This window comes from Trachinotus anak, unplaced genomic scaffold (genome assembly GCF_046630095.1).
Source record: "Trachinotus anak isolate AG129_WGS33_773 ecotype Australia unplaced genomic scaffold, CSIRO_AGI_Tana_v1 ptg000024l, whole genome shotgun sequence".
Lineage (NCBI taxonomy): Eukaryota > Metazoa > Chordata > Actinopteri > Carangiformes > Carangidae > Trachinotus > Trachinotus anak.
In genome coordinates, this window is record NW_027273875.1 from 378,205 (window position 1) to 400,865 (window position 22,661).

At 40.3% G+C, this 22,661-nt stretch overlaps 1 protein-coding gene and 1 long non-coding RNA gene across 6 annotated transcripts; one reads left to right on the forward strand and one right to left on the reverse strand.

Annotated features, from left to right (window-relative positions):
- Window positions 1–1,180: 1,180 nt before the first annotated feature.
- slc7a3a (solute carrier family 7 member 3a) lies at window positions 1,181–18,031 on the reverse strand. 5 transcript variants are annotated; one of them, XM_071461332.1, is made up of 12 exons: window positions 17,886–18,031; window positions 8,774–9,387; window positions 8,413–8,574; window positions 7,609–7,792; window positions 7,397–7,512; window positions 6,520–6,742; window positions 6,271–6,410; window positions 5,517–5,619; window positions 4,960–5,189; window positions 4,642–4,808; window positions 4,267–4,375; window positions 1,181–4,167 (listed from the first exon to the last, which is right to left on the reverse strand). In XM_071461332.1, the coding sequence occupies exons 2-12, from the start codon at window positions 9,138–9,140 to the stop codon at window positions 4,013–4,015; spliced, it is 1,956 nt and encodes a 651-aa protein (XP_071317433.1). In that variant the 5' UTR covers window positions 9,141–9,387; window positions 17,886–18,031; the 3' UTR covers window positions 1,181–4,012. The 5 variants fall into 5 exon arrangements, with proteins under 5 accessions (XP_071317433.1, XP_071317434.1, XP_071317436.1 ...); XM_071461333.1 differs by lacking the exon at window positions 17,886–18,031 and adding an exon at window positions 16,901–17,004; XM_071461335.1 differs by lacking the exon at window positions 17,886–18,031 and adding an exon at window positions 16,794–16,815.
- LOC139607961 (uncharacterized) lies at window positions 17,494–22,129 on the forward strand. The gene is made up of 4 exons (XR_011684925.1): window positions 17,494–17,623; window positions 17,733–17,777; window positions 21,014–21,081; window positions 21,776–22,129. It is a non-coding gene; the product is annotated as an uncharacterized lncRNA (long non-coding RNA).
- The last annotated feature ends 532 nt before the right edge of the window (window positions 22,130–22,661 follow it).

Consider the following 22,661-nt stretch of genomic DNA (forward strand, 5'->3'; position numbering starts at 1 on the left):
TTTTTCTTTTTTTCTTTTTTTTTTTATAATTTAACTGTTGTAATGGGTCATAGTTGCAGTTTAACAATTGATGCAAAGCTGTGTGGCTGTGTGACCACTAGAGGGCCCCACTGTGTGGAGAACGAAAAGTGGTGGCGAAGGGAGGGGAGTGGGGAAAAGCTGTTTCAACACATAATGTTTTATTTTTTTAGGTGGTAAAATTGTGGCCCTTTCCAACTAAAAACATTTTTAAATAAAGTCTAAAACCACAAATATTTATATAATGAGGAGAGAGGATTTCCAAATACATAAGGTATTGCAAAAAAAGTAAGAAGTTGGTGCTGTGAGGACAAGCGTAGGTCTAACCCTGCCATTTCTTTGTGTGTTTGTGTGTCTGTGTTTTACTATCAGGTTGAATATCACATTGGTTTTAATGCGGTGTGACTAGACAGGCAGGAAGAGTTTGGATAGACAATGAAGTGTTAATGCAGATTTGTATTTTAATTTCTAAATGGTTCCAAATGTACGTGTTTTGTTGTATTGAGACATTTGTTTTTATTGTACTATGTTTTTTATTATTATTTAACATTACTCTTGCATATTAAGTTCTTACTGTGAATATGTGCATGAATTGTGACCACTGACAGTGAGTAACCTGTGAACAGACTGTTGTGACTAATGTTTGTGACATGAGTTTATTCAGTTTCAAGTGTTGTGCTGCTCAGTAAAAAAAAAAAAAAAAAAGTTGATTACTATTGCATTTCTCTAAACACTAAGCAAAGTGGACTTGAACTGAGTTTTGTGTTTTTAGGCGTTAAAATAGTGGTTTATTCCCACCAAAAAACATGAAAAATGAAAACCCAAAAGCATCACCATTGACATCACAAAGAGAGATGGGATGCAGATAAACGTTATATAGGAATGAATTTTAGGTTTAGGTTTCGAGTTTTAGGCTTGTAGCTGCAGGATTTGCAGGAAGTTGCAAAGATAGTTGCAAAGATAGTTAAACAGTCCAAAGGGTAGAGTCATGCTGTAACTTGCACAAATTAGATTGTTAACATAATTTAGTCACTGGTGACTCATTGCAAAACCAGTAAAGGTGGTGTCTGCAAGAGCCTCGGGCACGCAGCTCAGAGTGAAACAAATGCCCCCGTCTTTCTTTGAAACAAAATGAAGTGGTGGATAAAACACAGAGACAATCTGCCATAAGCATAAATCATGTTTTATTAAAAAAAAGAAAGAAAAAAAAAAAACACGGAAATTTCAGCTCATTTTATACAGGACAGCCATATGTACAGGATACAAAACAGAAAGACAAAAATAGATCACTGCTGTTAATGAGACAGCATTGAGAGAGAGATGATCGCGTCGATTTTTAAAAGGCACAAGGGCTGTGTAAGAAGAGCTCTGTGCGGCATGAGTCACAGCCACAACATATAATGCTTTAACGATAAATTCACTCCATCACTGACAGGCATTCAAGGAAACAAGAAATTTACAGTGAAATCTGTAGTGAAAGTCTTGAGTCTTATATTATGTGTGATCCATGCCTGGGAGAGTAGCTCATTAAAATAATCTTGAATTGCCTGACACGCAGTCAGACTCCTTTGTTCAACCAGCCCCAGTGCCTTTCTCAGGCAGAAAAGACGGTTCTTTAGGCACCAGATCATAGATTTACATCATCTAGAAACACTGGCTGAATCTAAATCTTCCCTTACTGCACTTCTCAAAACAGTGAAGATGTTTAGGTACATTATCAATGCTTCAGCGTTGCCTCCTTCAGGACCATTTTATCAGAAAAGGGACTTGGATCTGTATAATTCGGTTTTCAGCAGCATCAAGCGTCAAATGAAATGCCTTCAAGTGTAATTTACAAAGACCAACTCTCACCAAATTGTACTTCAGGTCATTGTATAATTTACAGCATTAAACAAATAAAAGATATAATTTTAAACAAATACTGTACACTCTACAGTAAAGCACTTTTCCAGACAAACAAAAACTAATATTAACAATAAGTTAACAATGAATCCAGAAGATTGGGGGTAAAAATATTTATAATTACACAATTTAGAGACCAACTTTGAGTGGTCATTGTTTGTTTTGGAAAGTTTCCAAATTCATGTTCATTTGGTCAAGAAGGAAAGAAAATATTATAATTAAATCATTGGTGAACCGAGACATTTGCAACAAAGACAAAAATAACAACAACAATATCATGGAAGCAACAAGACACAACGAAAACAAAACTCTAAAACCTGTACATTAACGATTAAAATACATGAATAGCTAATAAGAATATTGAGATTGATATGAAAAGGCAAAACAAAAAGAGAAAGCTATCCCAAACAAAAAACACTATAAACATTTAAATATTAACAGTTCTATAAGAAAAAGTAAATACAGTAGTAAAAATAAAAGTGATGGGAGCTCAACAGACAAAGCTGCCAAGAACAAGTTTCAATTGAAACTAAAGAAGAACCTTTGTGAAAAAAAAAAAACACTCAAGTCTTTTCACAAGGAAGTAAAACAAAAAAAAGTAGATATTTTAGTGGTGATGAAAGACCCTTGTTCAGAAACAACCCCCAGCTCCCAGACACTACAGTGGATCTGACAGAAGTGAACAGATGTCATTTAAGGAACTGTTCATTGTGTATTAACAGATTTACTTGAAAACACCCTGTTCCTCGACCCATCAGAAGAGAACTTGATGCAGTTAATCAGCTTCCTAAATGCAAATCTATTCTCTGATCTGCAGAAATATCTGACGACGGCTATTCACAGCATTTGAAATAGACAGATGCAAGTGTATGAATGAAGTCCAGAATTACCACAACTATACAGATACATATCCATGTCCAACAATGCTGTTATGGAATAACGGATGGGTGTTACGCTACAGCAAATACAAGAAAAAGCTTCCTTCATTTGTGGATTTCAAGGTTTTATGGCTAAAAAAGGTAGTCTGTTGCCTGTTTGGCCTTATTAAAATCCTTTTAGTTTCCTGGTTTAGGTTGAAACAAAGGCCACAAATACCATTTCAGCACAGTCTACTTGTGAGACAAAAACACAACAGATAATTAATAAGTGATTAGTTTCATACCATTTCAAAATGATACTGTACGCATACTTTATGGCTGTTCTCTGGGAGTAGGGGGCACAAGGGCGATAGTGTATTTAAAACTCATCCAATCTGTAAAGCATGTACTTCAGCCTCAGACACTGAACCGTGCAGCGTAGACTCCAACAACAACCATGTGCTACTGACCTGACTGCACTGAGGTCCTGACCGACGCTGTAAACCATCGCCACAGCGTCGGCGCTACCCTGTTGACACACAAACAAGCAGGCTGGTGCAATAAACAAAGACCAATAAACTAGACATGTCGACTCTACTTCACAAGAAGCAACTCATGTTTATCTCTGCCACTTTGTGGTGTTGGTCTGTATGAAAATCAAGTTTCTGAAACTGCTTGAAGTCTAAGCTCACCGATCCAAATATCTTGATGACTGTGAAGTCACTGGTTTCAGATATCATTTTTAGTGATGTACACGGATGAACTTATTCATCCCTAATGGCCAAGTGGCTCCTCACACAGCCACGGCACAATAATAACGGAGAGAAAGCTATGTTTCAAAGATGAACTATAGCTCAAGTGTAACATTTTTTCCAGTTAACGGCTTCCAAAAAAAAAAAAAACAACAGAACTTTGTGAATCTGTTAGTTCGGTCCATTGACAGCATGTGTTATAGGCAGGTAAATATCTCCAGAGGGCTAAGGCTAAGTACAGACAGACAGATTAAAACCGACACATGGGCCAGAAAGTAGCTCTGTCACAGTGTCTAGCCATCAAGTTAATCAGCCTCCAAGTCAGAGGTAAGATGTGTGTGGCGTTTTCTTGCCTCTCCTCCCTTTAAACCTAGGGCTGTGTTCCAGGCTGCCTACACTGCAGCATTTGGCTGCCAGTTCAGACAGACTGCCAAGATGAGTGTAGATGCTCTGTAACATTTCCCAGGTCTATGTGAGTCTGTATCAGGGGCTGCTGCCTGCCTCCACGTCACTGTCGTCAGGAGCGCCCTTGTAGATCGGGCTCTTGGTCTGCAGTGCGGGCTCATATCTGCGTGGGGACGATCTGTTGGCAGCTTCACTGCTGTTCTTAATACCATAGAAGAAGTAGATGCTGAAACCTGGAGGGGAGGAGAGAGGCAACAGGACGTTACTCAACAATTACGTGAATGTGCAAGACTAGGAATGAAAACAGAAGAATTAGCGGTGTTCAAACGTACCAATAATCATCCAAACGGTGAAGCGGCACCATGTACCCAGGTCCAGCTGCATCATGAGGTAGATGTTGACGAAAACACTGAAGAGGGGCAACCAGGGAAGAAGAGGGACCTTGAGAGGAAAGAGACAAAGTCAGCATAATTGTATTTGAAAATTGACCTGGTTCTGCTCTTCAGAGTAGCAGAGACAGAGAGAGAACAGCGTGTGCCTAAATGACGTTGCAAATAAGAGGTGGCTATCAGCGACCAAATCAGTCTCGTTGTTGCTGATGTAACAGTGTGGATTTCCCAAAACAAAGAACTTGAAAGACAAAAGACAAAACACAGAAATCTCTTCTCTGCAACGCAAAGGCTGCATTCTCAGGGTTTGATAGTTACCTTGAAGGTGAGAGCCTCTTTGCTCTCAGGCTGCCTGCAGATGATGATGAGGCAGACGACACAGAGCAGAGTCAGGATGACACAGGGCACCACAACGCCTGCATGCCCCGCCAGCAGCTCTGTCAGGCAGTTGGCCAGGATAACGCACAGTATTGTTATGAAAACCGCTGTAAAGAGAGGCACAGAGAAAGTTAGTCACACTGGTTGCAGATGAAAATGACCATATTTACACACAGTGGGGGTATATATCTTATTCTCACATCACTTTTCCGACTGGACTCAACCACGAGCCTTTAGCCTCCTCCATGACATACTTACAAATAATAGCAGTAGTTGCGTAGACAATGTTCCCAGACGTCTGCGTTGGGGTCTTTCCACTTGGGCAGAAGAGCAGTTTGGGAGTGAAGGTCTCTCGGAGCGGCCTCTCCTCTGTCTCCATGCCGTACTCGTCACCGCTGTCCCCTCCGCTTGCAGTCAGCTTCTCCCCCTCCACCTGCTCCATCAGCTTCTCCATCTGGCTGGACGACGCCAGGGTGCCTGGCTGGTACCTGTGGAGGGAGGGAAGTGTGTCAGTGAGTAAAAGAAATATATATATATATTTACAGTAGCTTAACTGGGAAAAAACACCCCTATAGCTTCAAACACTGGCTGCATACAAATATGAACTTTCATAAAATGTACAAGACATTTTTTGTCCAGTTTAGTCCTGCGCTAATGAGCGTGAGATCACAGCCATTTAAGAACCAGTGTGAAGCTTCTGTGACTCTTGTGTTTTAGCTCCACATATACTGATATAACCATGCATTTAAACTAGTACTTGGCAATGCATCAGTACAGCAGCTGCTAGATGGGCTGTGCTAGTGGAGAGTGTTTACCTGAGGATGAGGACGCAGATGGCCACTAAAGAGTATGCTAGCAGAGTTCCAATAGACATGAGGTCGACCAGAGCTGCCAGGTCGAACAGGAAGGCCATGAGAGCTGTAAGGAGAGGTGGAACCGGATTAATTTAATTTATACTGAAACTCGTCTCTCTAAGTCAAAAAGAGGAAGAACGGACTACAGAGCTGCTAAACAGCTTTTTTTCCACGCGGAAACCAGACTGCTGAGTCAGGCACGGGAACTGGTTTTTAACTGGTTTCAAACAACCGCACTTTATCCAGCACTGTCATTTTAAGAAACAATTTATCTTTACTATTTATTATTATTATTTCAAGTATTGCACTGTAAGGCCTTTTTTATTCTGCCTGGTGTTTTTATGTGAAACGCTATTTCATTTTTATGTATCTACATAAAAATGACCATTAAAAGAAATCTTGAAATCTGAAAGTGCTGCTGCTTTAATGGTTCAGACAGTCCACAATGTAAGCATGGACAAAAAAAAAAGTTTTTGCAAACTTTTCAGGGGGGGTGAAGTGTTATTGATCTTGAACAGATAGGCTGTCAGACAGCGCTGAAGCAGGAGACAGAGCTGTGACCCTGGAAAACTATAAACAACTACTCTCGACAGACTTGACAGCATGGGATAGACACAGCAAAAACTGTTGGCCTAAAGCAATGAGTAAGCACGACAAGAGAGATTCACAGATACAGATGAACACACGCAAAAAGAAGAAGAATCTGTGAGCTTACCTGCAACAACACCAGAAGCGACGGTAGCCAGGAGAGGGGTCTTTGTGCGAGTGTTCATCCTGGACAGAACACGGAAGAGCAGCCCGTCTTCTGCCATGGCGTAGATGACTCGAGGCATAGGAAACATGGAGCCTAGGAGACTGAGAGAAGACCAACAGTCAGTAAAATATCTGAATCGTTTGTGTTTAAGAGATTTACAGTTGTATGTAAAGGAGCACATTGTGGCAAGAAAACAGTTTCTTTCCTTACCTGGTGGACAGAGCACAGAGAGAGCCCACAGCCACGATGTATCTGGCGGGAGCCCAGCCGACGTGGCTGAAGGCCTCAGGCAGAGGACTCTGGGTGTTCAGTTCGTAGTATGGCATCATCAGGGTCAGAGCAGCAGACACACCAAAATAGGCGAAAAAACAGATCAGCAGTGAGGCCACGATGCCAATGGGTATGGATCGCATGGGGTTCTTTGCTTCTTCACCTGAAGAAAAAAAACAACAAAAACGATTAATTGATAGGAAGTGATCAAATGAGAAAGGGGAACAGGCCAGCAGTCATATTTGTAGCATTATTTTTGCTTGTTCAAAGGTCATAAATCACATTAATGCATTGCAGTTCTCACTGCACCTGAAAAAGACTGGAGGGTCTTGACACTCAGTTCACTCAAAGTTACATAACGTGGCCATTCAATATGCGTAACAGGAGCTGCGTCAGCCCAGCACTCTACAAATATGATGTGGAAACACCTCTGATGGACTTACGTAACTTAATAAACTTGACAAACCCATTATCAAACGCAGTTTCCACTCTCGTGTGCGTGTGTGTGTGTGTGTGTGCCCTTTCCAAACATTTGTGCCCATGTGACCATAAGAGTACGGAGCAAATTGGGAACAAAATGGGACCGGTATTTGTGGAAACACTCTCAGGAACAACGGGTGTCATACATAAACACAGCAACACCCAAGATCCTGATTTTCTGCATGTGTATGATTCATCATAATCTAAAGGGCGTTGATCTTTTACAAACAAGATATTGTTTGTCATGGTGATCAACACAGGGGTCAGTTTTTTTGTGAAATTTTCTTCTGTCAACTGTTTATATAGAGTTTCTCGTGAAAATATTCGGATCACTCACTTGTTGTGGCGATGCAGTCGAAGCCCACGAACGCATAGAAGCAGGTGGCGGCACCAGACAGAACACCAGTGAGGCCAAATGGAGCAAAACCACCCTCGCCAAATTCCTCCTCAACTCTGAAGTGGCAGAAGAAGAGAGGCACAGTTTGTTTACCATCCAAGAATAACAATCAACCACAGAAGAAAGTGAAACTTTTGATTTTAAATACTGACGGAAATGGCATGCTGCTGTTGGTGCGGTTTTTGAAGCTGGTGTAGTTGTCGACTTTCAGGTTCCAGTTGGCTCCGTCCCCCTTCACGAAGCCGGAGATGATAACGAAGCCCAGGACCACCAGGTTGATGCCTGTGAAGATCTTGTTCACCAGCGCTGACTCGCTCACGCCAAAGGCCAGAAGTCCTGCAGGTAGAAAGTAGAGAGGGAGAGAGGAGAGGATAGGAAAGGAGGGGGATGTAACAGAGGAAGAGAGAATTCATATTTCAGCACTAATGACAACATGTCCTGCTATGTGGGTGCATGTTTTCGTACTTCGTCACCTCCAACATACCATCAGTCAGCAACACCAATCATTTCTTTCTAACACTGCTACTGGCATGCCACACTAGCTGCAATATCAGTGTGACAACTGTTCAGGCTGCTGTGTAAAGTTTTCAATGCAAATGCTAACAATAGCTACATTAGCATGGACTGCAATAATGAAAAGAGTTTTTACATTTAGGCAATTTCTGTGTTTCTTTTAAAACTGTTCCATTCACAACAATCAAATCAGTGGTTCCCAACCTTTTTGGCTTGTGACCGTTTAAAGCTAAGCAATGTCAATGTGACCGGGTACATTTGTCTGTGAGGCTGTTGAATACAGTTTTCTTTTTAAAAAGGGTTCAACTTTCTAGTATTTCACACTGCACTCAGAAATGCATTCTTTTTCCCTCCCTTTTCCTTTGTAATAATCACATTCTCTCATATTTACAAGCTTGAGAACCACTGAGAATAATGACTGAGGAAGAGAAGGGCTAACTCACCAGTGAGCAGGAGGACGAGGATGAGGGCAAAGAGGTCGGGGTACTCTGCCAGCACACCCCCTGGCACCTTCATTGCCATGGAGGCTTTAAAAAAGTCAGAGATCTTTTGTTCGACCAGGCTGTCAAAGGTTGAGCTCCATGCCCTGGCCACACTGGCTGTACCTAAAAGACACGACAGGAACAGAGGTATGTCAACAGTGTGGAAATGAGTTGTCCCTGTCATTGTTCTCCTTATCCTTACTGGGGATTTTAGTGCATTTAAAAAACTGTATTAAGGGATCATTTCTGTTGCTTCATGAAAAGCAAAACATGACATAAAAAGCAGTGCAACACTTCCAGTGACACTTTTAGAAAAGCTCACCTATCACATAGGAGAGGATGAGGTTCCACCCTGTGATGAAGGCCCAGATTTCTCCAACGGTCACATAGCTGTAAAGGTATGCAGAACCCGTCTTGGGGACACGGGCGCCAAATTCAGCGTAGCACAGGCCGGCCAACATGGAGGAGAGAGCAGCGATGAGGAAGCAGAGGACAATAGCTGGTCCTGCCTTCTCTCGGGCGACCTCGCCAGCGAGGACATAGACACCGGCGCCAAGTGTGGAACCCACCCCCAGGGCAATTAGGTCCAGGGTGGACAAGCACCGGGCAAATCGGGTCTCTTCACCAGAGCAGTCTAATACCCGGCGACGCAGCAGGATTCTGCCTAAGTTGGACAGCTGGCTGGCCATATTTGCTGTGACTGTGCGTGGGCGCTGAAGCAGGCTATGTGTTTTAAATCCTTCTAGTGTGGGTGTGTGATGGACAGCTTAAACAGAACACGTGTGAGAGTAGAAGTACTTTGGGCAGATGGGATAGACAGAGCGCTTCTTTAGTAATGATCCACTGGTTTAGGTGTGTTCACTTTGGTTACTGAAGCAGACAGAACAGGAAGTGGCAGGTCTATGGTCACAGTATTTTGTAGCTGCAGATTAGAACCTGTGAAGAAACAAGAAACAAGAGCTCAAAACAGAGAACTATTCAGTAATTGCCAAAGCTTACATTTCTCAGAGCTCTGCGCAGTGAGATTATTCCATCTTTTCTTTCCAACAGTGAATATTTTCCGGGAAAGGTGGCCAAACTGCAGGGAAACTATGGCAGGGATTTAAAGAAAAAAAAACACAAAACTGAAACACTCAGACATTGTCAACTCTAGGACGTGTTCTCCTCAACCTGGGCTGTACAAATAAACTCAACAGCTTTGTAGCATAAGTTGCTGAGTTTATTTGTATAATCTGATATCACAAACAATGTCTCAGCAGGTTTTAGATACATTTCAAGTGAACTCAGGTGGCACCAGAGATGTTGGAAACTTTCCTGGAATATTGTTCTACTCTTCAGCAAAGAGGAGAGAGTCAATCAGTTGGCAGGTTTAGAGAGACAATTTAAAAAAAAAGACCCATTTCACTACATGAGAACCTGTACAAATACCAGTTACACAACTTCCAGGAATTCATACCTCACCCTCTTACAGCCTAGTAACACATCGTGACACGCAGTGGGGTACAGAGAGAAGAAAGCCTAAAGCTATCCTACTAGGCCTGAATCTAATCGTAATTTTGCCTCGACAAATAAACCTGCCGTAATGCGCAACCCTATAAAAACAGAAGAACACCTAGCCTAATTCCTCACCACTCCCTTACTGTGAAGAAGGGGTATTCTACAACTTGTGCCGTGTTTTTTCAGCAAATACAGGCCGACAGGGAGAAGCCTGGGAAAGTCAGAGGCTGTGAAGAGATGATATGGTTGAATTCTGCCAACTAATAACAACAAGGGGAGAGGAGGACAGCATGAACCAGCAGCTCGATAAAGCGAACCAGCTGCACTGGGAAAAGGTTGGATACACAGATAAAATACACCATCTCTAAAAACTGACCCATACCCTAAATAAAACTACACAAAAATGTCAAATAACTAACTATTTATCCCCGAAGCAAATTAAAAATACTTTAATTGTACTTAAGTGTATTTTTCTCTATTACAAAAGCATTAACTTGTGTTGATGTGATAATCAGCGCTGTTGCTTAATCAAAATGCCGAACATAGTTGCATTGATTACTGACAAATTATCAATGAGATGAAGCCGCAAGTTTGGAGAATAACAGAGACAAAACCACCCTCAAGGACGACAGCAACATGATTTACGTCAATAGTAATGAGCTTGTCGAGTTCAGGAAAGGTTGAATGATAATGATTACATCAGTTTCTACAAAAACACATGTGCACAAACACACATACGCACCAGAACAGTTCATACTAGGCCAAGGCCACTTCGTAAAGCAAATGCACCTGACAGATGCAATAATTTTCCATCCGACTTCGGAGGCCCGTGGGGTCCTGGATGGAGCATGTGTATTGCATGATGCTGCAATGCAATGGGCAAAAGGCCACGTTAATGACCTTTTTGGTGTTTTGTGGCCGTGCGCAAAGTGTGCACACACACACACCGACACAGCACAACAACGTCCCATAGATAAACGGAGGGGCATAAAATGCAAGTTATTTTAAGCAATCGGCTCTATGATATTAAACTATTGTAATTAGGACCATTTAATACTTATGAGTGTGGATTTGTTGATGTAATATGGAAAGTTTTAATCTGTAAAATTCATTACATAAGATTTCTCCCTTTTTTTTCCCCCTTCTTTTTTTTTTTACTTCAAGCTGTGGGGTGTGACAAGAAAAATCCTGGTGTTTAAACAGGTCAGGCCAGTGGGTTTACTCCACCTCCATGAAATGCTAAACCAAGATCTTGACATAATGCCTTCTGTTATACAACTGCTCCTGCTGAGATTAACACACGTGAAAATACAGTAGATCATATACATTTCTTTATGAACTGTACATGTTCTTGTACTTATAAACTTATGTACCTAAGTTTCCACGGTAAATCACTTCTCCTGACAGAAAGAAGGAGCCAGGACCCATCATGCTAATGTCACGGATATATCAGGAAGGATTGCAAATGTTGAAAATGTCATAAAGTAATGTTGACTTGGACTTTCAGTTGTCCGTGAGGAGCTACAGTGCAACGCTGAGACCAAAGCCTTGCACATCCTGTGTGTGTGAATGAGTGAGTGTGAATGTCTGTCGGTAACAATCTAACACTTGTCTTGGTTACGATGGCTCAGGGCATAATGTGTTGTTTCGCTAAGATGTTTTCAAGTTCTTCTTTGTGGTCTGTGGTTTCATGAGAATTTTATTATTTTATTGAAATAAAAGTGATGATTGTGTGATTAAATGTTCATTGTTATTTGAGGTAATAAACCTGTTGCATGCAGGCAAAGTCATGCTTCTAATGTCAAGGGCGAGGCAAGTTTATTTTATCTGCAAATCCTACACTAGTTTTATGACTATTACTACAATAACTACCATAGTCATGACTAACCATTAACAGTTTGGGAAAACTGTTAATGGTTACCACCATAACAATGGCTAACTTCATAAAATAACTCCACTGTCCAGTTACTAATCGTTATTCTACCAATTTGGAGCAACGTATAGGAAAAAAAAACATTTATCTCTATTCTTATGCCTCACTAAATTATGAGAAAAAAAAATCTGTAACATGAATTTATCTCTTCATGAAGCTGTATTCCTCTTAAAACTGGTAAGGATCAGCTTTTCAATCTTTGCAATCTTTCCAACAGGAGGCCTAAAGTCAGGATTTGGGGGACGGAGCGGTGTCAAAGGCAACGTTGCACAGTGTCTGAGGCTATTAATGTAATGATACCCGATTCCTTGGTGTGAATGCTGAGAAGGCAGACGGACATTTCAGGCCTATCAGTCACTTAACCAGTCAGGCAGCAAAGAGAAGTGAAACACTAACCCAGCAATACAAACCAGGCTGGCAGTGCGGAGTGAGGCTGTCGACCTTGATCAGAGGTTCGGGAGAAACGCCCTTTCATACTCATCACACTGGAAAACTAAAGATGAAGGGGCAAAGAGTATCATTTATAAGACTACTTTTGCTTTTTCAGAGCCATTTTCTGTTGTGCTGTTTTTCCTCCATCCTTGTTAAAATCCAAGTTAAAGTACTGCTTCAGGCATGACATGAACTTTTCCATTTCAGAAACGTAATGAAGCATAAAGCAACGTGAAGCCATTATCACTTATTCTGCTTTTTGTTGGCCTTCTACTGTGTTTTCCACACTATGGAGAGAAGTTAGAAAACTTAAATGTCATCCGTTGCTCAGGAGGCGACACCAATTCAAGATCCAGATGGAGCTGGAATCAGGTTTAAGAAACGAAAGTACTGAATGGAAACTGCAGGAAAAGTGGATACGCCACACAACAAAACGGTGCCAGGAAAACCAAGATTTAAAAAGAAAAAAAAAAAAGAAAATCAAAGACAACAACATGCACAACAGAGGATTGTGTTTCTAAATTTCTTCATTAGTAAAATATAATAGCAAATAGAATAGAATAGCAAAGAAGCACCTAGCACCACAACCTTGAACCAAGAGGTTCGCAAGTTCAAATTCTACAAAGTTTCAGGTCACAGAGTATCTTAGGCAACTTAAAAAAAGGGGGGAAAAAAGTCATTCAGCTGTACATTATGTTATGGTCCAATTTTGGCTTGTTCTTTTTCATAGCACACAGGATACAAGCTCTCACAGTGTTTCAGAACAATCACAATATTCTATTAATACCATAAAGGCAACATAACCTATTTATCAAAGCGTTTCTAGTCTTACCATTTCAAAAGAGAATATCCTGCCTAGTACAGTTAAGTGTTGAGAGTAGAAGACAAACACTGTCAAACAATGAAATAAAAACAACACGGAGCACTCGACAACTGCAACAATAAACACTCGGCCTTCAGAACACTGATGGGAAACTAGTACATGGTGGAAATGCTCACGCTCCCCACTTGGTGTAACATTCCAGTAGCCTTTTCCACTTGCACACCAGGAACTGAGATCTGAGAGTGTCAAAGTCGTGTCAATAAACATTTATTACTAAACTACTGTGCCAAGCTGGCTGTGATCTCCTCAGGGGTTCGCCCAGCACCGCACATACATTCACAAAGTAGGAGAGAAGTGCAACTGAAACTGTGCGAGTAAAACACCGAGGGGACTTAACGTTGGGACAAGTAATTTCTTAACTAAAAGATGAAGAAGAATATTCATTTGTTGTTTGGGAATTTTCATTTCTTTCCAAATTATAGCACAGTTCCCAACTTAATGTTAGAAAAATGCAGACCTGTATGTCCTCACTGAAGGGTGGTCTCATTAAAGTGATGCCAGAGCCACCTTAACGTCAGTGGATGTCTCCGTCACGTCAACTGCTCGCTAATCTTTTCCATGTGGTTTTCACGCGGGTGCTCCTTTTGCACGCAGGTGTAGCTCACAATTGTGCTGTCTGCAAACTCTACCACGTAACTGACACACACACACACCCACGCACCCACATGAAAAGACTAGTGTGCTACCTGTGGCCATTTTCTGTTCCTGTTATTGAAAAAAGAACGCATGACTTCAACAGGAAAGAAAATATTCAGTGTGAACAAGGAACGCAAATTGATTTGTTTACTGTCTTCACCAACAATACAACCAGAGCATATTCAAATGTTTAAGCGTGGGACTAACTAAAGGGATCTTTATCTTGGAGGACTATGACCAATAACTTGGGCCAAAAACTGCTCCGGTTACAACAGGCTTCAGGGATAATGGTCCTGTTGCTTGACTTAGCATTGCTCCAACTGCTGCCACGGACACTAAGAGGATTATTTGGAGGAGTAACAAACCTGCTAACCTCATTATAACTCAGTGCTACTCCTCGTTCTGTACATATAAACACATGGCTTTGTTTTTACTGCTACTGTTGTCAACCACAACAACAACAACAACATCAGCACAGCTCTCATTTCCACAACCAGACCAGCAACATTATTTCTTCTATGGGTAGCACTGTCACTTATCCAATTATCCATCACTAACTGGAAACCTGAGAGCAGCCACAACATCCTCCACAAATCTGTTCCAAAGTTATAACAAAAACATGAGCCTAAAATTATCCAAAATTCTGCATCTTACAATCCTGACAGGTGTCTCAAATGTATTGAAGTGAGTTACAAAGGAATTTTTGCACCTGCTGCTTTTTTATTCTAGATGGATTCGACTTTTGTTTCAAGAGTAAAAACTGAAACTCTTCCTTAAAAAGGGCTGTTCTAACTGACCACAACTCACCTGGTGGTACAGTGCTTCAAATACTTTCCCTTGTATAGTTATCTTTAAATATTTATCTATACATAGTGTAATAAATATGCAAATCCAAATATGTAAATATGTTCCTACCCAAAAGAATTTTTGTAGTTATTGTTTGTCATTGTCCAATGGTGCATTCACATACTGTCTGAAGTGTAGATTCGCTGAAAGCCCGTTTCTGCATATCACTAATAATAATAATACTCCTAGTAAAAATATAACTGTTAACCATTGGTGTAAATGTGACCGTGCATAATTCTGAAAGGCACAGAGCATCCTGGCTCGCCATACAGAGTCAATGACTCATTCTATAGGCATCACCAACACAATGGTTTTCTGGGTGTTTTCAGTTATGTACAGTTTTTTTTTGTGAGTCATACATGTATGTTTGTATGTTAAAAGCATGCTGCAGCTTCACGTTAACGCTGTATGAGTGTGTGTTTTGTTAATGTATGTGTATGAACTTGTGGACCGACCACTGAGTCCGAACCGAACGACCCTTTAAGTGACCTGGCCGGATGCCACTGCTCTTGCCAAGAAACTGCTCTCGCTGTGAAATGGAATGTGACAAACCAAGAATCTGTTCACTTTCCCATGACCAATGCCAACACTAGTGTAACCAGTAACCGCCACAAGAACGTATGTGGCATGTACGATATAGAGAAAAGGACAACCGGCTGAACAAGAATGTGGACAGACCAACCCGGCAGAAGTTTACCTTGTAATTATTCAAGTATGTAATGCAATTATATTAATTACACTCTAATTCAAAACCATCTTGCCGCGTATGCTTTTACCAGAAATCGATTCACAACAAAAACAAAACAGACATCAACATTAAGAAAATATTGTTCATTGTCGTAAACATGATCATGTCAATCCTGACTTGATGATCGCCAGTTCCAAAAATGTATCAAGACCGTATCAGACGCAGACCCTCAGAAGTAGACTGGTGATTTCAAGGGTGTGCTGCACATCCCTCCTGTTCTGACACATATGCACAACATTTCTGGTTAACTTTACTTTTCAACCATATTCAACTAGAAATAGCCACAACCAACCATTATTGGTCTGCAGTCCCTCTCAGTAATCCGAATAGGTGGGAATGTTCAAGAGGACGTTACAATTGCAGTGTAACAGATCTCCTCCTAGAATAAAATATTACATTGTCATAGCAGAATCATCCAATTGCTAATGGCTGATGCAATAATGTACTGGGAACAAATCCATTCAAATAGTCCGCATTATTCATGTTATGAAACAGACATCATTCCTAGTTAATTGTATTTCTGGTGAAATGCCCACATGCTCAAGAGGGTCTAACAGTTTTGGTACAATAGACCTCAACCCACATCTACCATTAAGCTTTCACACTTTTGCCAGATTATTAAGTACACCTAACTCAGACCGATGCAGTTCAACACAACCAGCCACAACCAACAATGCAACCATTTTTTTTTTTCTTAACATACAACTAAAATGATTTTTCATTTATCAGAATAGTTGCAGATTTCTTTCTGTCAATCGACTTATCAATTAATCGACCAGTTGTTGCAGCTCTAGATATAAAGCAACAGAATACAGCTGTATTGAACTGAATATTCCAACTTTCAACCCTTGGGACAGGATTTACTGCAGGGTTTTTCTGTAAGACTGCATGTTTATAATTATTTATACCTGAGAACTTATGAGTGTATATGTATTGCAATCGCCTCAGAGTATGTGTTTGTGCAAAATGTAAATACCATGGGGAATCTCAGACAGCTCCTCTTGTCCACCTTGTCAACATTGGAGACATTACCAATTTATAACTATGATAGCCAAAGACAAATCTAGCTTCTCCTTCAGTGTTTCGTCCTTTGTCGGCCCGGGCCGTAATTACTGCAATGTAAGCCAATATTTAAGAAAGTAACTAACGTGGCATGTGGCTACCTGGTTAACACCCTTTCTGCTTCAGCCTGCAGGTCTGAATCACACTACACACCCCGTGATTCTTCTTTTTGTGTTGACCACCCGAATAATTTCACTGCATTTTTTAAATAGTGGAGTAAGCGTTCAACCGGCTGATGCAACTGAGGCAGGGGTGACACCCTGAACACAGCATGCTGGTAAGTATTACCCGGAAGGATGACTCACTTCGACGGCAGTCGCGGCTGTTGGAAGTCAAAGGTGGTATAAAAGTTAAAATAATCTACAGTTTAAAAAATAAATTTAAAAAATCCTTATTTACAAGCAGAACCAACCATAACACGATGTTCATCTGTCAGGGACTACAACACCAGCCAGCTACGTGGCTCCGATCGGCTCCGGCGTGGTGCAAATGTGGCCTTCAAGTTTATCGGAAATGTTATTATCATTTGTGTATAATGCCGTAACCAAGCGGCAGTCGTTAGTATTTTATGCTGCACATTGTTAGCAGATTATGATTATTATTATTGCATATAAACCTAATGTTGCGTCAGTAGTTAGTGTTGTAGCTTTAAATGCCACTAGCACGCACATAGGTGAGTTAACCTGCTGCTGCGGGTTTTGTTGCATCAGTGCAGTTGCAGAGCAGTTTTGTGTGTGCTTGATGTAAATAAATACACGAATAACAGCTAAGTACATTTCTTTTAAAAAAAAAAAACACTTGATTTTACTCAAGGATAAATCGTCTAATGCTAAAATCCGACACTTTCCAGCGGTCTTTGAAAGCAGCCTTACGGTTATCCCACGCCTTGCTAGCCGGTTACGACCAAAACAATGAATGAAAACCTCCAGCGATAACACACACAGTGTCGAGTCGTGCGTTTAAAAATTAAGAAAACGCTTTAAACGGATTTTTCCACAATGGCCACCTCTCATTCAGTTACCAATGTCTACTATTTTTTTTTTCTTCCGTGTCCGCGGTCGACTACATCAGCTGATTCCCCGCTCAAATGACAAATTAAGCCGCCTAAGTCAACTACACCTTATAAACCGGAAATGTAAGTAAAACGCTCCGATAGACACATTCTTATTTTATCCTTAAATATAAAGCACAAAGTGAAGATGACGGATTATGTTCTTTCTTTTTAAATATTGCGCCATTACAAGTGACAACACATGAGGAGGATTGCATCAGTCACCTTCTCCGACCAGGTGAGTAAATGTTACAACCGGAAACCTTTCGTTACAACGCGACGTGGATACAGATTAAAAAAAAAAAAAATGTTTTAGTTGTATCGATTAAACATAAAAGGGGGTTACCGTTATGGTCTTCTGGTTGATAACAGTGAAAGGAGACAGACGTAAAGACAGGAAAGCTGCTGCCGTCGTCGCTGATGAAATATCCCGTTCAGTGAACGCGTGTGTGCGGAGCTTTATGAGCGGCGAGGGGCGGGGCTGTGTGTAAACAAAGTGACGCAAGCGGAGGTGGAGCTCTCCACTCATGAATGGAAGGAGGGGGCGCATTAGGCTGTAGGTTCCTGATAAGAGGGCTGTAGTAGTAACAGACACAGCAGACAATATGAAAGAGAGAGTGAACCATAAAGAAAGGCTAAAAAACTGAAATGTGAAAAAGCGAACCAGCGTGTGTGTGTGTGTGTGTGTGTGTGCTGTCCCGTAGTAGAAATTTCCATAAATGGACAGTCAGCGCCCCGCCCTTCCCAACCCCCCCCCCCCCCCCAATCCACCGTGAAAACTATGTATGGGATCTGGCTCCAGACTCTTTTCTATATCCGCTCCTGCTTTGTCCCCGCAGATTAAAAGAACAGGAGGGAAAAACGAAACGATGTCTTTCATGTGTGTGTGTGTGTGTGTGTGTGTGTGTGTGTGTGTGCACCCGGTGAACTGAGCATGCTGAAGGGGGTCAGCGGTGGTGATGGTTTTCAACATTTTATTCATGTGGTCACCCACTGACTGAAGCCCCGCCATGCAAAATGTCATCCGCAATCTGGCCTGTGATGGAAGAAGCACTCAGGCCTTTCACTTTAAAAAACGAAAAATCACCACATTGCAAAAATATTCCTATGCGGAAATGATACTAAAGTAAAAGTATGTTTGTATAGGGACGAAAAAGGAACTTGAAGTATTAAAAGTAAACGTACTTGATGCTGAAAAAAATACCCCTGTGTTGTATAGGTTATTACATTATAAGAATATTATAGCCTATAATAGTAATAATATATGTATTGTATTGTTATTATAGTACGTTAATGTGTAAAGCAGGGTTTTACTGTTGTGCTTGGTTGAGGTGCAGCTCATTCTTAACTGTTTTATACAGGGCTGCAACTAATTAGATTTTTGTTATGGATTAGTCTCCTGATCATTTTCTCAGTTAATTAATTAATAGTTTGGTTTGTAACAATTGAAAAAATAGTGAGAAATGTCCTCACAAATACCCAGAGCCCAAAGACACAGCTTTACAATGCTCATACTCATTAATATACATGCATTAATTAAAATTTATGACAAATATGAAAAGTTGCAAATGCTCACAGCTGAGAAGCTGGAAACATGAAGTAGTTGAGTAAATGTATTTAGCTCTGTTCCACCACCAAAATCTGTCCTGAGCATGATGAAATCCTGTGACATCATTTATGTAAATGAGAAGGGGGCACACAAATCCCCACAATCAGAAACACAGTTCAAATGATGATGCAACACCAACACTATATGGCACCAGAGTTAATAATAAATACATTAAAAATAGCGCTTTCACAGTGTTAACAAAATGTCACTGCTGAATATAGCCTGAGTGATACTGGAGTCTTGAGGCTGATGCCATTATTTGAGAGACTAAAAATATGACTTTTTTTTTTCTCGCATAAACACATAAGATAAACAAAAAAGAGTTGAAAAGCACCACTTTTAAAGAATTGTGATCAGGGACTGTATTTATTAAATTTCTAGATAGATCGATCCTACTTCTGCCATATATTATATTAAAAAAAAAAAAACCTTACTGCCATTTCCGGTTATTTTTGCAAGAACATATGAATTCTGCTGTTGCTTTTTTTTTGCTGTGATGTCTGAAACAGCATTTTAAGTCAAAAGTTTAATAAATTCTTTTAGTTTGTGAGTAGGAGTAAAAGTGAAGGAAATGTGTTTCTTTTTGGTGGCTCAGGCTCAGTTCAGTTCTACAGCTGAACCATGGAATTACACAAAACCTGTTCTTTCTGCAAAGATAAAGGTTTCCCCCTTCTACTTCCCCATAAGTAGATTTAAAGTTGTTTAAAACATCTTATTCCATAGTGTCTGACTATGTATATTCTGTGTTGACTTATGCAAAGTCTTCACTGATGCTGTTTATCTTGAGTGAAATATTCAAATCCATGTCTTTCATGGTTGCTCCATTCTATCCAGTGGATATGTTCAGAAGGTCTTGTGTATCATTTTATACGCATTAAACACAATTCAGCCTGACATATTTGGTATCTTTGGAAACACTGAGATGAAAAATATGAAAATAAGGTTGTGTTATTTTGAACAGTGGGTTGGCCGCACTGCATGAGTTTGTGCTGACTGATTGACTGACAGGGTGCTGCCTCTTAAAAATATATTAACATTCAAGTAAATGTTCAAACAAGAAGAGCAGAGTTTGAGAGGATAAGAAGATGACACAAATACCCCATATAATCTATACGTTAATATCACTGTTTTTATACTTGTAATAGTTCATACTTGAGCTATGGAATATCAAACACACATGAATACTGTAGAGATCACGGATGTGGATTGAGGTCACATAGCCAGTGCCGTAATATTTATACAGATGGAAAACTGGATGTAGAACTTGGTTTGTCAATACTGGATTTCCTAACACAGCACAGAGACCGTCTCCATCCAGCAGACATATTTTATTATACATTATTATTAACTCATACAGCAGTGCAGTGGTACTTTGAATGTGTTGCAAGACAATGAAATGGAACGTGAAAATGAGTGAAATGTATAAATAACCTTAATTTAAGAAATTCAACATTCGTTCCTGTCTCTGATTACAACACCGGATAGATAAGACTAGTGATGAACCTGGTTCTTAATCATTTTCACGAATATTGTGGCTTATTGTGGTAATCCACCCATGCAAGGGCAGCTATGATTATGACTGTTGTTGAGCAAATAATTTTACTCATAGCGTGTACTTTTTGATATGAAGTCACTGTATGAAGCATCTGTCTGACACATTTGTGCTGACAAGATAGAACTAAAAAGAGAAATGAAGGGCTTGGCTGACTTAAGGACTGGGGTATTCTGTGTGTGAGTGGATGTGTGTTAGCAAGCCAAGCTGTCCACAGTCACATACACACTTAGACATTGAAATCCTGTCTTTCTTTACTGTTCAGTTGTGGATGGTCATTGTCAATTGTCTGTCTTTTTCGTTATGTGTAAAGGTTCGGATTACTGTTCTTAGGAGAGACTGAATTCACCATTTTTCAAGACTTGGACAATAACCAGAGAGGTAACTTTAAATAAAATGGATTTATAAATTGCATTTTCTCCCTTTCAACCCATCACTCTCTGTTCGATGGTACTATAGTAGCCACTCGTCTCACCTTTTGTCCTTGCCCAGTCACACTGCTTTGGGTTGCTCTTTCAATTTACTTCCACTTTATCAAGCTATCCCAACTGTGTGTCTCTGCAAGCACAACAAGCGTCATGGCTGCACACTGGGATCCAGTGCTAGAACCGCTAACAAAACACCATCTAATCTCTGCCTTGGCCCACTGTGCCCATCCTGTCTGCCCACTTTCATTACTCAGGACAAGGCCAGCACATCAAAGCTCACTAGTTTTGTAGGTCACAGTTACTCACTGATGAGGAAGGTCAGGGTCAGTGTTTGTATCCCAGGGTTCCCGCAAACGTTCAAATTTCTTTATTCATTCTGTTCTTGTTCCACCAGATTTGAAGTATATGGTTGTGCTCCGTATAATCGATTCACACAGCAGCTGAATATCAATTTTTTTTGGGGGTGTACAGATAAATAAATAACCCTGACTATTTGCATTTTTCTTATATGGAACCTTGTGTAGTTCAGTGCGGCACAGGTTGTGCACTGTATGAATGTACTGGTTTTTAATTCTTTTTTTGAAATAGTCACGTGGAAGCTGCAACTGTGTCCAATTACAGTTATGTCTAATTTGGATCACTTGCAGGCCAAGGTCTACATCACAAGATCACTATTCTGGGACAACTTTAATCCACCTGTGGCCAGAATTCCCCATGCCCTGTTAATCCTCGCATTTCCTGAGGGTGAACGACAACAAGAAAGAGATTAGAGGACTTTAAGATTCATGTTTAGTGAAACAAAAAGACCCAGTGTTGCCACTGAAGTGCCAAAACTGTATTTATTATGATGCCTCCTTCCAGACTAAGCTGTATTTTTTAATTGCTGCACTTGCACTGTACGCCGGTTAAATCTTTTTGTTTATAAGATTAAGAATTGACATTGTAATGCACAAATTGCCAACTACAAAAGCTCACTTTTGTTTATTGATTTATGTACATGAGCCACAAACAAAGTTCAGTAAGTTACTTAAGATGCTGCTGCAGAAAGGCTGAGGATTGTAGGTGTCACCTAATGGATTGTTCTGGTATTCAAAGCAGCTAACCAAAGTGACAATAGTAATAATATTCAGTTCTTAGGGACTGTACACAAATTATTAGGAAGAAGAGGGTGTCAGGTTTTTTTTTCCATTTGGCTGAAGGTAGCAGGTCTATTTCCCCCCTCTGAATTTATAATGTGTTTCAACCTAGTACTGTACTGTAACTTAGTGCTAATGGAAAAAAAAAAAAAAATTATATGTATATATATATATATATATATATTTAGTTTATTATCCACTAATCTGCTTCTCTCAATAAATCATTTTGTTATTGTTATTTATGTCTATAAAATGCCAAAAAATAGTGAAAGTAAGCGAAGTCCCAAAGCTGTCATCTTCAAATTACTTGTTTTACTTGAGCAAACAATGTAAATTTAGCAGCTTACTGACATGATTAGTCAATTAAAAAAAAGTTACCAAATAATTTCCTGTTGAT